At 34.4% G+C, this 15,358-nt stretch overlaps 2 protein-coding genes across 2 annotated transcripts; one reads left to right on the top strand and one right to left on the bottom strand.

Moving 5' to 3' along the window:
• Window positions 1–896: 896 nt before the first annotated feature.
• On the bottom strand, window positions 897–2,374 carry LOC105214280 (endocuticle structural protein SgAbd-6). The gene is made up of 2 exons (XM_011187621.3): window positions 2,103–2,374; window positions 897–1,226 (listed from the first exon to the last, which is right to left on the bottom strand). Exons 1-2 carry the CDS (start codon window positions 2,234–2,236, stop codon window positions 1,037–1,039), a joined length of 324 nt encoding a protein of 107 aa, XP_011185923.1. The 5' UTR covers window positions 2,237–2,374; the 3' UTR covers window positions 897–1,036.
• A 9,210-nt stretch (window positions 2,375–11,584) lies between these two features.
• LOC105214289 (endocuticle structural protein SgAbd-6) lies at window positions 11,585–13,049 on the top strand. The gene is made up of 2 exons (XM_011187633.3): window positions 11,585–12,586; window positions 12,686–13,049. The coding sequence occupies exons 1-2, from the start codon at window positions 12,396–12,398 to the stop codon at window positions 12,876–12,878; spliced, it is 384 nt and encodes a 127-aa protein (XP_011185935.2). The 5' UTR covers window positions 11,585–12,395; the 3' UTR covers window positions 12,879–13,049.
• The last annotated feature ends 2,309 nt before the right edge of the window (window positions 13,050–15,358 follow it).

The raw sequence follows: 15,358 nt of genomic DNA, 5'->3' as shown, positions 1-15,358 counted from the left end.
ATAATCATCTGTTGAATCAATCCATAGCCAAGTAAATCTTGTTTAATAACAAGAAATCTTAAATTAATTCACATTTCGTGTACTTGATAATTGATAAAAGTAGAGCAATAATTATTTTTGCATTTAAATGCAAGGTCAATTGTGCAGAATAAATTAAAAAATAAACTAAAAATCCATGATTAGATGAGACCATACTAAAATTGACTCACACATTAATTGATAAATCATTTTTAAATATATTTCATTCTTAGGCCAGTCTATATTCTAAATGTTTCAGTCTACACTTCAAAAATCTCCAAAAAAAAAAATAAGTGGAACATCCCAACATTCTCACTGTATTCTCTAAAAAAGCCAACTAAATACTAATATCAATAACGATGATTTCCCCAAATTCTATATTCTATTATTCTATTAAACTATAATAATGGTTTTTGCAAGCTACTAATGCGCTAGAATCTGTTTAGTGCCTACAAACAGAAGACTTAAGCAACAAACCTGATTCGTAAACTTATGAAATATTATCATATATTTTTGGTAAATTAGATTTTCAGATATATTCAGGATAATTCTAAACATTAAATCTCGAAATATTATATCCAAGCATTTTGAAAAATGTTTGTTTAATTTAATTATGTGTTGATGTGCCTAAAATTACACTAAGGAGGAATTCAGGTACTATCCTAAAAACATTATATATGTATATACCCTAAAACATTTAAGGACACGTACAATGCAAAGCTGTATTTTGCAATTAAACACTAGGTTGTCAACATTCAGCAAACATTTTCTTATTTGAACAGAATCACACGAATTTTAAGCAGTAATTTCTACACTTTAACGCTCTTACAATGTGTTTCACTTTCAAGTTCCATATGTCATCAAATAAAACCAAGTGATTAAAGAATTGCAATAAGCCAATTTAATACTGTTACTTTCTTATAAAACAATTCATTTTATGTTTTTTGTATATTTACACTAAAACTAAATGCATATAAAAACGTTATTAATTTCATATTAACTCCTCCACAGCACAGCATTAAACATGTGGCAAATGATCGCCTTGTGGTTGGAAACCATTCTCATCGGCAATATAATTCAATGTGTATGTCTGACCGTCTGGTGCCACCCAACTGACTGAACCGCGCACAGAAATGGCCTCCTGTTCGGTGCCGACGTTCTTTAGTTCAGCCTCCTCCTGGCGCGTCACACCGTCACTGGTCTCATAACTGGAAATTAAATTAGAAATTAAATTTTAATATTTATTTGATGATGATGAATGATAATGATGGTAGTATTAGAAAATCATCAATGAAACAGCAGCCTTAAACTAAAGCTGAAAAGTATTCGACAATTATTTATGCAAATTGAAAGCAAATTACGTTTCGGTTATAAATTATGTAGGATCTTCAAAAATAATGATTCCGTATCTCAATGCTTTATCTTGTTATGAATTCTGCAGTGCTTCTTTTCGAGGATACAAAACTACGATAGTTTTTTCCTAGTTCAGGACAAGTGCTCACTTAAAAGGTTTCTTTGTGTGTTCTTAAGTTCAGCAGGACATCATTTGAGGAAATTCTCTATTTTAAAATTTTTAGAAAATTTCCAGAAATAATCGATAATAATATTTAAGACTCATCTAATTAATTTAAAATCTGTATGTAGAGCCTTTTATAATTATTAAACCCTGGCTTTATTATTGAAGGGAACCTTTTAAAATACTAAAATAATAATAGTGTTTATTTACTGTTAATTAAATTCAAAAAAGAGTATTAAAAAATTTCCTGAAATTTTAATTTATTTTTAATTTATAACTGCTTTGGTGATTGCTTTACTTCAATTCACTCAAGATTTTCTAAATTAACATATTCCACAAAACAGAACAGAAACAGAATTTTGTGCCACTTTCCATTTCCCTTCAAGTATTTACTAGGGCTCTTAAAATTATTCGAATAACCCGAAAACCGATTATTCGAATATCCGGTTTGTAACCGTTCGTATGAATATTAACCGATTAATACTACTTTACAAAACCGAACAGAAACAGAAACAGAAACAGAATTTTGGGCCACTTTCGTTTTCACTTCAGGTATTTTCCAACTCACCCGAATTTATAGCCATCGGCAATGTTCTCATTGTCGTATCGTAGAATCTGTGCGGTGGCAGAGTCATCGATTGGCGCCGCCAAGGCGAAGGCAATTAATCCACAGAGTGACAGGATGCTCACTGTAAACTTCATTTTGTATTTCTGCTGATTTCGGTTACTACACAATTTCAGATAAAATTTTCTGTTTTTAATAATTTCTTGAATTCCAGCTATTGCTGCCGCGCTTGTTGTTATCCCAATTACGTTTGCTAACTAATGCAGTGTAATTACTAATGTCGGACGCTATTTATACGTATGTGTTTCAGAAAAACCATTAAAGTACCATAATGAGCATGGCTATACGCACTTGCTGAGAGTACACACAATACATATTTATATATATGTATGTACGAGTATGTAAGTGCGAGGTATGCGCTGTGCATTACGCCGCTCGTAGGCAAATAAATTCAATACAAGTAAACTAATAATAATAGCGACAACAACAACAATAACAATTAAGCGATAAAAGAGTACTTCACATATGTACAACCAGACATACCATAAGCCACAGATGCTTCATATGTGTGTTTGTATGTGTCTGTGAAGGTAAGCACAGCATCGCTGAGATATCAATAAAATTTCGATTAAATGAAACTGAAAATCCAAAAGTGTTAGAGAGCGCACTGCAGCATCATCCATCAATAAAAAAGCATTTTAGGCAAACATGCGCGCCACACATACAAACACATGCATGCGCACATGAACGGCTGCATAATGAAGCGCAAATTATGTAATTCAATGGATTATCTAGGTGTCTTCGAACATCATTTGCACTCGGCTATAAAGATACATATACACATATGTGTGTGTGTGCGTGTATGTACTGCGCAGGCGCACAAAATATGCCCGTTGCGGTCATTAACCGCAAGACAGTACAAACCCATTAACAGCGCTGACGTTTCTTGAACTTCAACGCATTGCTGATTAGCGTTTGACAATTGAGCTATTCGCCAATTCGCATTGCCTTGTTGTTGTTGCTCGTTTTTCTTATTTGACTGAAGCGCATCTAAGTGCTGCCATTCAATGTTACACCTAAGTTCACAATACGCACCACGCACACACGCGCCTTCACGCCTTCGAAGACGCACTCGTATTGAGTTTCTGTGTTTGTTAATTTGTGTAAAAGCAATTGATCTTCAATGGTTGTTAAGTTTTTTTTAGTGTAATTTATGAGCTACACTCGAAACTGTTTTGGCGTATGTGTGAAGTGCCCAACATGTGCTCATCGAGTTCGCTATGGTTTGAGCATTTTTCTATTGTTCTACTGCAAACAATATAAAATATTTTTTTTTTTACTATTTAAGTCAATTGCAAATGCTTTTTAAACACCTTTAGTGCAAATAAATATCGGTAGTGTCTAACAAGCGGTCTTGGCAGCGGTATAACGCTATCGAAAGCAGTAACAATTCTAGAAAGAAATATTTTTACGACCAGTATGTATCCGTTTCTTTGAGTAATAACTCAATTAACTATACAATTTTTTGCTTTGCTGTATATACATATATCGCGCTTACAACTCTTCTGTATCTTTAGGGTGTTTCTTTTCGTGCAAAAGAAATATTTCAAATAAAAAAATAACATTAATATAGTCGAATATAAATAAATTCGAAAACTATATATCAATTAGTTAATGAAAAATAAAAAAATAAAAAAAAAATATTTTGGGTAATAGCCAAGACTACTTCTCATAAATATTCGAATGAGTTTTGTCAGCTTAGACGGTAAATCTTCCAATAACATTCGATAAGTTATAGCTTATTTGTCGGTATAAATCATTGAGAAGATATACCCACAAATCGATATTTCACCACATAATCTGGATAATCGGTCCCTAAGTCCATTTTTATCTTTAACTCTACCAGCATATTGTTAGTCTTTTAATAATTTGGTTCATTCAAAGCATGTTTCTCAACTAGACTATAAATACAATTAGATATATAGCATGTATTTAGCATGCTTGTGTTTCAAATTGAGAAAGGAGAAAATATATATTCGAAATTGAACAATATCTTTTCCATTCTCAGATATTGAATAATACCAATTTTTTTGTGAGAAAATGTTGAAATAAATTTAGTACAAAGTCTTTCCCGAAAATAAAAGGTTCAGAACTTCCTTTATCCCTCATATACCTAATAATTTCTAGACTTACAGTTGACTTTAATATTCAGTACTTTTTCTAAAAATGGCCGAGATCGGTTCAAGAATTAAATTAGCCTCTATGTACTAAATATTAATAATTGAAACCAATGAAGCTATATAAACCAAACTGTCTGTAGTTGTTTCCCTTATGTACCCCATCTCACACCATGAAAATAGTTGAAATCGGATAATAACCACGCCTACCTCCCATACAGAGGTTATGTTGAAACAAACGTGATTAACTCATTAATGAAGAACATCAGAAACATTAAATTTTACAAAAGGAACGGCAAAAGGAAGCTGCATTCAGATTAAAAAAAAAAAGATTGGAAAATGGGCGTGGCGTCGCCCACTATGGGCCATATCTCAGAAACTATTTGACCAATTTCAATGAAATTCAGTATATAATATTTTCTTGACCTGATAACACGGATGAAATATGGGCGAAACTGGTTCCCAACAACGTCTACTTTCCATATAACTCAATTTTGAATTCCGTCTGATTCATTCACTTTATACTATATACTTTAGGAACCAATGAAGATAGGGGAAAAAAACTTTACATAAATACTGTATTTGAAGTGTGCCATTACTTTGTGGAAAAATTATCTACATCGGAATATAATTTTTCAAGGCCCCGGATATCGAACTAGAAGAATTCAGTGTCTAAGGGTATTTTTTCGCCGAAAATATAGTTAAATCTCTCAGATATTTTAATGTAATTCAGAGGGAATCTTTTTCTTAATAAAATTACATCAAAAAATTGCGAGAGTATAAAATGTTCGGTTACCTACTTGAAATCCATATATCAATGCGTGTAATGAGTTTTAGTAAAAATATGGATGAAATAGATTCATATCTAAGGCAAGAACGTATTTGCGAAAAAAAAACCACCAACAAAAGCACCCTTTATACTTATATTATATGTATACAAAAGGCAAGTTTTTAAGCTACGAATCTTAATCTTTCCATTTAACATAAAATTTCCCACTTCACATGAAGTGTCGCAGTTACTGCGAAACACCCTCAAACATACAACAACAACTAAAAATTCCAACCTTTTTGGTGTTTTTCGTAATGTGGTATTTATTAATTTCAATGTTGTTTTTGTTAACCTCGAAAATCACGACAATTTCAGTTCGTACCTTCATTAACTGATGTTCCTGAATAATACCAGCTGTGATATATACAAGCATACGTATATATACTATATGTTTATGGAGTTGCAATTAAAGTGAATAAATTCAGGAAAGACAGAGCCGAAAATCAAGTGGAGGTACAATGCAAGTTTATCAAGTAAGATTAATTAATTAATAACAAATAGCATTGAGCTGCGTATGGTAATAAAGAATGCCGCCATTTTCACATGCATTGTTGTTGTTATAAATATAAAAATTTATAGAGTTTTATATGACGATATTTCACCCACTAAAAAATATGAACTCGCAATGCTGCTGATGGCATAGAAGAAACTATTAGTTCTTCAAAGCAACTTCTGCTAGATATACGCTACAACAAAAGCAAAATGCATGTCTTAACCAACGCAAGACGCCAACGCATACAAGCTCAATTTCTTGCTGCACTTCTCGCAAGCACCAATTTCGGTTGGCATCAATTTGTTATTGTTGTTTTGTTTTTAGTGTGCTGATGACCTTAGTAAACGTTGTTTTGCTAGAAGAACCGTATTAATGAACATGAGATGAGGTGGATATCAATATTAACGGCAGCATTAACCAAAATTCAGAAGAAGAAAACAAAAACAATATTATCGATATTTACCAGCGACAGCTCGAGGCTTTTAACTTTAAATGAACACTTCATAAATATTTCAATGCATATCGATTTACTTAAGTACATATATACATATATATATATATGTATATACGCACGTATGCACTAAATTGGCTAATGAATTAACACCTTCAGTGATAATCGATGGCAGTGTTTCCCAAACTTGATTGAATAAAAAAAATTAAAATTCATTTTATTAATGAGCAGAATCTCACAGTTTACAGCTATTATCTGTTGCTTAATTTAACCTACCTGGCAACGCTGTTTTACCCACCAAAATTAAATATGTTTGATTCACTTGTCAAGCCCTTGGAGAATATTTCCACCGCTGTGCAGCTTGTCAGCGCCACAGCCAATAATGGAAACAACACTTTGGTTAGTAAGTAAATGTTTGTGGTTTTCTTAGAGTATCTGCATTGTACATTCAAACAAACAAATCTAAAAATATGCATACACGCAAACATGCAAAGATATGTTTACAAATAAATGATGCTGCAGCACGGCAGGAGTTTCGATTTCAATAGGTGTGCAATGGTTTTGGCTAAAATTAGTGATGGTTTCGAATTGTTGAATATAATTTATCATTATTAATTTTATTTGTCAGAAAGAAAAATTGGTTGGTAACATTCGATATCGAATTTTCGAAATCGAATTTTCGAATTTCGGTGGTTTCGATTGTTGAAAATAATTTATCATTTTTAATTTTGTTAACCAGAAGGACAAATGTTTTTATAACATTGTCAAATTTTCGATATCGAATTTTCGAATTTAGATTTTTTTCCAATTTCGAATTCTTTAATTCGAGTTTTCGAAATATGAAAATGAATTTTAGAATATAGAATTTTCGGAATATGAATATATGCATTATAAATATAAAGAGTCATTTAAGCACTTTTCATATATTTATTTATATGAGTGTGAATTAATGAAATATATGTATGGTATAAATATATATAATATAAATATCTTTATGTACATATATGTTAAAATAGTTGCTCGAAAACAAAACAATACCTCAGAGCTTCAACATATCAACTTCCGCAGCAATTTCGAAAATACCATAAAGTGCATTACTCATTATCAACATTCTATGTACACGTACGAACACATCGCCCATGCGCCATTCGAGCATCAATTCACAAAATCAAACATTTGAACCGCTTTGGGCGTTTGTTTATACTTTTGGTTGTTTATTATTTGATTGCCATCTTACAGATGCATCAAGGTGAGTTAACTAATTATTTCTTACGTATTCAAATATATAAATATACATATGTATATGTATATATTTATAAGAAAACAGTTATAGTGTTATATACAGATATTTATTTATTTTAACATACCGGTTTATATTCATTATTTTATATATTTTTTTCTATTCTCATATATTACCATTTAAATAATTATTTTTATGGAAATCGGAAATACCGCTGGCAATGCTTACGTACGTGGTTTGTGGCGTTACTCAAATATATGTTAACAGTGCGGTAAAATAACAAACGACTGAGGTGAAATATACCAGTTTGCCACTAGAATTTCCTGACTGAAATCGAACCTATAATAATATTGTATGTCTCAAACTATGCTGTGCTATGTTTTTTATGTTATGTTATAAATTGTGTGAAAAATTGAGATATGCTTTACTATCCCAAAATGTATTTTTCTATGCTATGTTTTGTTGTGTTAACTGAAATTCGGATTTTCCTATGTTCTATGATATGCATAACAATATACATCTATGTTTTGCTATGTTATGTTATGTTGTGCTATGTTATGCTATATTAGGTTAAGTTAAGCATGTTATTTTGCTATGCAAATACACTGAACTTATCCTATCTCACATCATATTATTTACTCTCATAACAATTTGCTATATTTGCATCAAATTACTTCCAAAAATAGTTGCTTTATGTTATGCTACGCATATATTCAGTTAAGCTATGATCACTTATAAGTCTTTTATTTCATTAACACTTAATTTTTTAGTCGATTTTATTACCATTTAAGTTTTCGCCGACTATTATTTCTGATAAATAAATTAATGAACTGCTCAGTAATCTAAATAAAGAAGTAAACAAAGCCAAACCAAATATGTTTATTCATGCTATGCTAAACTTATGTATAACTAACTGCTCGAATTAGCATTAAGTTATTTTTTGGCTATGCTATAAAATGGTATCGATTTAATGGTATTATTGACCTTAAGAAGCCATAAGAGTTCTCGCTGATTTACTATATAGTATACGAAATTTATGTAAACAAAACTTAAACCGTTGCGTATATGCCTAAAGTATAACAATATTTCGTATATGAACTTAAATGGAAACGCTTGTGCGAACATCTTCACGTAACATAATGACTTGGTAATATACACAACCTTATAATCCTCTGACGTCAAAGACACAATTCTAGTGACGTATGCCGATAATCACAAGCACGGGCTAAAACAGAGTTTGTTTATCTGATTGATTGTTTAACTAAGCTTATTATCTTGATAAATTTTTCAAGCAAAGTTGAATAAAAAGTATAAAGTCAATAACAAAATATATTGGGTCTAACAAAAGTACAACGCTCTTATATATTTTGAAACAAGTTAATAAACACAAATAAATCAATTACTAATAGCGCACTAATCATTCTCTAATTAATCATTACACAATTACGAGCGATGTGTGTTAGTATGCCAATCGGAAATTATTAGCACGCGAGTAGGAGATAATTGCGTTTGTGGAAGTAATTTGTTGTGTTAGTAAATAAGCTGGTGTATGTATGTATTTAAGCTCACATGTGTGCATATATACATGCATAAAATCGTGATCATTTGTAATTGTTTGCCTGTAATTAAAAAGTTAGTATTAGAAATTTTATTATGACTTGATTTGCATGACTGTATATGTATACTGGATCTTGTATTGGTTTGTGAAATATCAAATATAATTTACTTATGACATACTCTGCTCAACAGTAATCAAAGCAATATTTATTATTTGGAAAAAGTGAAAAATATTTTTTACATACAACTTGAGTATGATCACTTGCGATTTCAAAGTTTTTTGTTATTTCCAATAGGATGAAATACATTATTCAACTTGGAACACAATATTTGTGAGTCCATCAATATAAAGTTCCGGAGCTGAATGCACAAACATAATTCTCTTCCTATTTGGTTGCTATACAGAATTGTTTTTAAGATGCATCATTTTCATACTATTGCAGCATACCGTAGTAATAAAGTATAGCAACCTTTTCCATATTTTTAAATTTTGTCATAGTGAAGCCAATCCAGTGAAGGCCAATCCAGTTTTCTTTTTTAAATAAAGCGAATTTAGTTGTTGTTATTCATATAATTATCAAAGATCACAGTATACATATGAAAACTTCAGCTCGTTCAATCATTTCGCACACAGAATTTTTATTTTCTATTCGAAAAACTGATTAATATTGTCATATTTAAGGAATCAACCAGTATTGATCCAAAATGTTCATGATTTCAAGGATTTGGCTAAGTTCTGGTGTTTTAAGCTATGTATGGTAGATGCTAGACATTGGAGGATGCAATACTTAGATGATTCCACTTCGTCCTCTTCTAAACAGCTTTAGCAACTTGCATCTGCCAGAATCACTAGTCTCACCGCATGTATTCCCGACATGGATCTTGCTAAGAGAACCCTCCACTTCTTCTTCTTGACTGGCGTAGACACCGCTTACGCGGTTATAGCCGAGTCCACAACAACGCGCCACGCATCTCTCCTTTTGGCAGTTTGGCGCCAATTGGTAATACCAAGTGAAGACAGGTCCTTCTCCACCTGGTCCTTCCATCGGAGTGGAGGTCTCCCTCTTCCTCGGCTTCCACCAGATGGTACTGCATCGAAAACTTTCAGAGCTGGAGCACTTTCGTCCGTTCGAACAACATGACCTAGCCAGCGTAGCCGCTGTTTTTTTATTCGCTGGACTATGTCTATGTCGTCGAATAACACATACAGCTCCTCATTCCATCGTCTGCGGTATTCGCCGTTGTCAATGTTTAAGGGACCATAAATCTTCCGCAAAACATTTCCCTCGAAAACTCCTAGTGCCGTCTCATCGGATGTTGACACCGTCCACGCTTCTGCACCATAATGTAGGACGGGAATGATGAGGGACTTGTAGAGTTTAGTTTTTGTTCGTCGAGAGAGGACTTTACTTTTCAATTGCCTACTCAGTCCATAGTAGCACCTATTGACAAGAGTGATTCTGCGTTGGATTTCAAGGCTGACATTATGTTGATGCTGGTGCCTAGGTATACGAAATTATCTACAACTTCAAGTTATGGCTGTCAACAGTGACGTGGGAGCCAAGACGCGAATGCGCTGACTGTTTGTTTGATGACAGGAGATATTTCGTCTTGTCATCGTTCACCACCAGACCCATTCGCTTCGCTTCCCTATCCAGGCGGGAAAAAGCAGAACTAACGGCGCGGGTGTTGTTTCCAATGATATCAATATCATCGGCGTACACCAGTAGTTGTACACTCTTATAAAAAATTGTACCTTATCTGTTTAGCTCTGCGGCTCGAACTATTTTTTCAAGCATCAGGCTAAAGAGAATCCTCCACTGCGGCCCAAAAATGCCCTTGTAACTGCACAGCTATTGGTTGCTGTTTAGTGCTTGGTGAGCTCATGCGATGTCTCTAAGTCCAGTGCTCGTGCGCAAATGGACCATGGACTACCAATCCGCTTCCATACCGGTGTTAATACTACTAGGGTACCCTCTCTTGAAAGCTTGTCCGCTTTGCAGTTTTCAACTATTCCGCGGTGAACAAGTCGGGTAGCTATAGATAGTAGCTATTTATGAGAAAGTTAGACACTCCTTAATTAGCAAGGAGCATACTGTCATCGATTTCAAAGCCAGTATTGCCGCATTGCTGTCGTAGTGAAGTAGGCCACACTACAGACATCTACAACTATATTGTTGCCTGGTAGTTCAAGAATTGCATAGAAACACTTGAAATCGTATTTTGAAGTATCCGATTTTTAGCGATCTCTATCGACCATAGTTCTCCATATATGAGAGTTCTTCTTGTCATTTCAGAAGAAATAATTTGAATGAAGTTAAATTTTTTAAATGGTAATGTCCATTTTATCGGAACAATAATATAACAAAACATTTTAAGAACGATTTTGAAAAATATTGGACAATATTTAGCCTACATTTTGGCGCATTAAGATTTAATTAATTTGACACAGTTTGCTTATAAAAGTAAGAGGATATTTAGCTAAAAAAAAATTACACAAAATTAAGCAACGTCAGCATGCAATTTCTTACGCAATAATTTTTCCGGTGTATTCTCTGTCATTTTCGTTGAACCACATAAGTATCGGTTGTACCAGAACAGCACAACACAGCAAAGTAACGTCAAATAGTATATTTACCTTCAACTTTCATTTTCGTCATTGCTTTGCTGCGCTTATTGCCCAGTCTTTTTATTTGCGCTAGTCCTCGGTGACTTTTTTATTGCCTCGCTCTTGCCGAGGCGAACGCATTCGCACAGCAGCCGGCACAACGACTAAAACGTCGACACAGAGCCAACCTACACAACACACAAAACAACAACAAACACCAAACAATCAGCATCGAGCAGCAAGCATCAAGATCGCCTGATGTCACAGCAAGCGGCAGCGACAGCAGCGCCTCGACGAAGACAAGCGTTGATACGTGTGTGAGATGCTTTTGATCGACTTTAAAACAAACGTTACTCGACTTGATGCTAAATTAGTTTGGCTCTAAATTTCAATTGCGGCTATTCTAACATTTTATAAGCTCGATTCAGCTGTGACAGTCATTGTTGTTATTGTTATTGTTTTATTTATATTTGATTTCATGTTATATACCTGTTATTGCTGTTGTTGTTGTGCGTTTTTTCGTTTTCGTCTTTTTTTATGAGTAGATGCTCTTATTTGCGTATTTTATTGTACACGTCTTCAAATTCGTCCGGCTATTTTGGGACAAAAGTTAGAAAACTTCTTTCTTCTTCCATGAAACTCGCATTGTTGATGCGCGGTGTGTGAGTAGCCGCTATTGTTTGTGTATGACCATTTAGTAGTATATAAAGCTATTGCGCAGCGCATTTGGTTGCGCAGTTGTCGGCTTTGAACAGTCCCGAAAAAACGTTTGCACCGATTTCGAGTACTGGTAGACAGGTCGACAGACAGGCCGAAACGCGAACCACTGAGTAAAAGACACAAGACTTAAGCGACAAACTTCATTGAAAAGTCATAAATCAAAGCTCGAACTAAACTACATAGAGCTTGTCGAGAGTACTGAGACCATCGTTTGCCGTAAAATGATACGCTTTTGTGTGTTGCTATTGGCGTTGCTGTGCGCTGGCGCATGCGTGATTAACGCCAGCCCTGTGCCAGATTCCACACCCGCACCCGCACCAACAACAACAACCACACAGGCACACAGCGATGTCGATGTGCAGCTCGTTAACTATTCCAATGATAATATCGGCGCTAATGGCTATAATTTTGCGTAAGTATTTGATAAATTATATTTTAATAGCGCTGATTAAGCATATTGACGCTCTATATAACTTAATCTCATCTCTCTCTCTCTCTCTCCTACGCACAGCTTCGAGACCAGCGATGGCGTGTCACGCAAGGAAACCGCTACCGTGAAACATGCCGGCGCCATTTCGGTCGAGGGCACCGTCAGCTGGACCGGTCCGGATGGTGTGCAATATACACTCAATTATGTGGCGGATGAGCATGGTTTCCAGCCACAAGGCACACATTTGCCGGTGGGTCCGGAGCCGGCGTCTTAAGTATTGCTTTGTTTGCTTTTAGGTTATGGCGTGTATTGTGATGTTAAATTTTAGTTCAATTGTATTTTCTAAGCTCTAATGTAGCGATTGTTTGCATGAGCTACTACAAGTACGAGTATATGTGGATGTCTAGTCGTTGTTGATAATGTTAATAAATAGCGCTGCATCGTAGCAATGTCTTTTATTGAATTCTTATTGAATTCTGTGCAAACTCACCTCTCTTTAATTAAACGCTTTTGTATGAGCGAGTGTCATTGGCAGCAGTAATAGCGGATTAACTTCATTTAAATTTTAATTCGCCCATTACTTTTATGCGGTGCATGTGTCATACTGCATTGAGTGTATTTTAAGATTCAAGTTTATAATTTCGCCTTCACACACGCTTTGCTCACTTTTTTATTTTCAATGTAGAATTATATAAGCAAGATTGTAGAAAATTTAGTAAACTTTAATATTATAATGTATAAATGATATTAAGAAGATATATTATAAAATGCTTTTTTGATTTTACTAATAAAACTCTTAATGTTCTAATTTTTTAAGAATTAGCATAAGTAAGCTTCTATACAAAATGTCTAATTAAATTTATGATAAAGAGTGAAGAAAATTAAATAGTATAGCGTATAACATAATATCAACATATTTATCAGAACGAATGGAAATAATTCAATGTATATGGTTTAAGGGTGCTGATGCGATTCAAACTGTAGCTCTGAGATAATATTAAAGGAACTTGATTGAAAAATAATATTCACTCGCTTGCATATATGTACATACATATGTATCTGCATACACCCCAATTTTTTTTTATAATTTTTTAATTATATAGTTTTTAGGAACTAGTTGGATACCCTCCGTTTTGCAAAACCTCCGTTAGGCTTATTGACATAGAATCAACCAGTATTTTTATTTCTTCCGCTGTAGTCTTGTCCGACTCCTCAACAATTACATCCTAGAGCATTTTAATATTCTCCCAACAAAAGTTGCTAAGTGAGTAATATAGTTAAGGTCACATAACGGTTGTTTGTTAGTCATAAAACTGAACGAGTTAGGGTTATATATATCAAAATGATCAGGATGACGAGACGAGCTGAAATCCGGTTGTCTGTCTGTCTGTCTGTCCGTCCGTCTGTCCGTGCAACGGATAACTTGAAAATAAAAATATCTTGACGAAACTTGCTATTGCAAATTGACGAAATCGGCCCATTGCCCGGACAAAACCCGAAAACCTATAAAGTATCATAACTAAGACATAAATAAAGCTATACAAGTAAAATCTGGATGGAATTATTTCTGAAAAATGGACGCGGAACGCTCCTAAATAAGCTTTTTGTGAATATCTCGGAAACCAATAAAGCTACATAAACCAAATTTTCTGCAGTCGTTTCGCTTATGAACCCCATTACACACGATTAAAATTGATATAATCGGATAATAACCACGCCCACCTTCCATACAAAGGTTAGGTTACTAATTCACTAACGGAAAACGTTACCACTCTGATTTAAAAAAAATTGAAATGGGCGTGGCGTCGGCCACCTCATGAGTTAAAAACGATATCTCAAACTACTCGACCGATTCTGGACACCCTGATGAAACGGATTGGAAAATGTGGCCACCTCATATCCGGTTAGCCCTTATCCGGTTCCGGTCACCCCATATTCAGTAACATCATTACCGTTTCCGGTAATATAATATCCGTTTATCCCATATCCGGTTACCCCATGCCCGGTGTCGTTAAGATTACCCATATCCGGTTCCGGTTGCTCCATATCCGGTTATCCCATATCAGGTTCCGGTTGTCCCATTTCCGGTTATCCCATGCCCGGTGTCGTTAAGATTACCCATATCCGGTTCCGGTTGCTCCATATCCGGTTCCGGTTTCCTAATTTCCTGTGGGTTTTATTCCGCATATATTGGTTAATATGTGAAATACCTTAGCAAAATTTAGTATAGTATTGGATATAGTGTACATTGGTGGTGAAAATTTGTGAAATCGGTTCAGAAATTACCTCAGCGCTCATATACTATATATGATGGTTTTCGTTATTCTATTGGACGAATATATGGCTCAAATTGCCGAATGTGTGGGTCAAATTATGTGTTATCTTAATAAAACTATATCAATAAATTGCGAGAGTATAAAATGTTTGGTTGCAGCCAAACTTAGCCTTGCCTTACTTGTTTTATGTATTAGTCTGCTTCCTTATTTTTCGCTCGAGGAGATACCGAAGGATTTATGGCATGTACCATATATGGTACACCATGCATTTAAGGGTTAAGCCTCAATATCACACAAAATATAACGTAATTCCAGAAGTCTGATGGCTTTGAGATGAACTTATTACCGTACCGTATTATTCTTGGAATAAACCCACCTGTTGCATTGTAATTTTGAATTACTTTTTGGATAATTGAAATTAATCCGAATCATTTTCCGCTCTCCAACTGAAATCCGAAAAAAGTGGGGAGCTGAAAAA

The sequence above is a fragment of the Zeugodacus cucurbitae genome, chromosome 4 (genome assembly GCF_028554725.1).
Source record: "Zeugodacus cucurbitae isolate PBARC_wt_2022May chromosome 4, idZeuCucr1.2, whole genome shotgun sequence".
Classification (NCBI taxonomy): Eukaryota; Metazoa; Arthropoda; class Insecta; order Diptera; family Tephritidae; genus Zeugodacus; species Zeugodacus cucurbitae.
The sequence above is the reverse complement of the archived record's forward strand: the minus strand, read 5'-3'. Positions and strand labels throughout refer to the sequence as shown.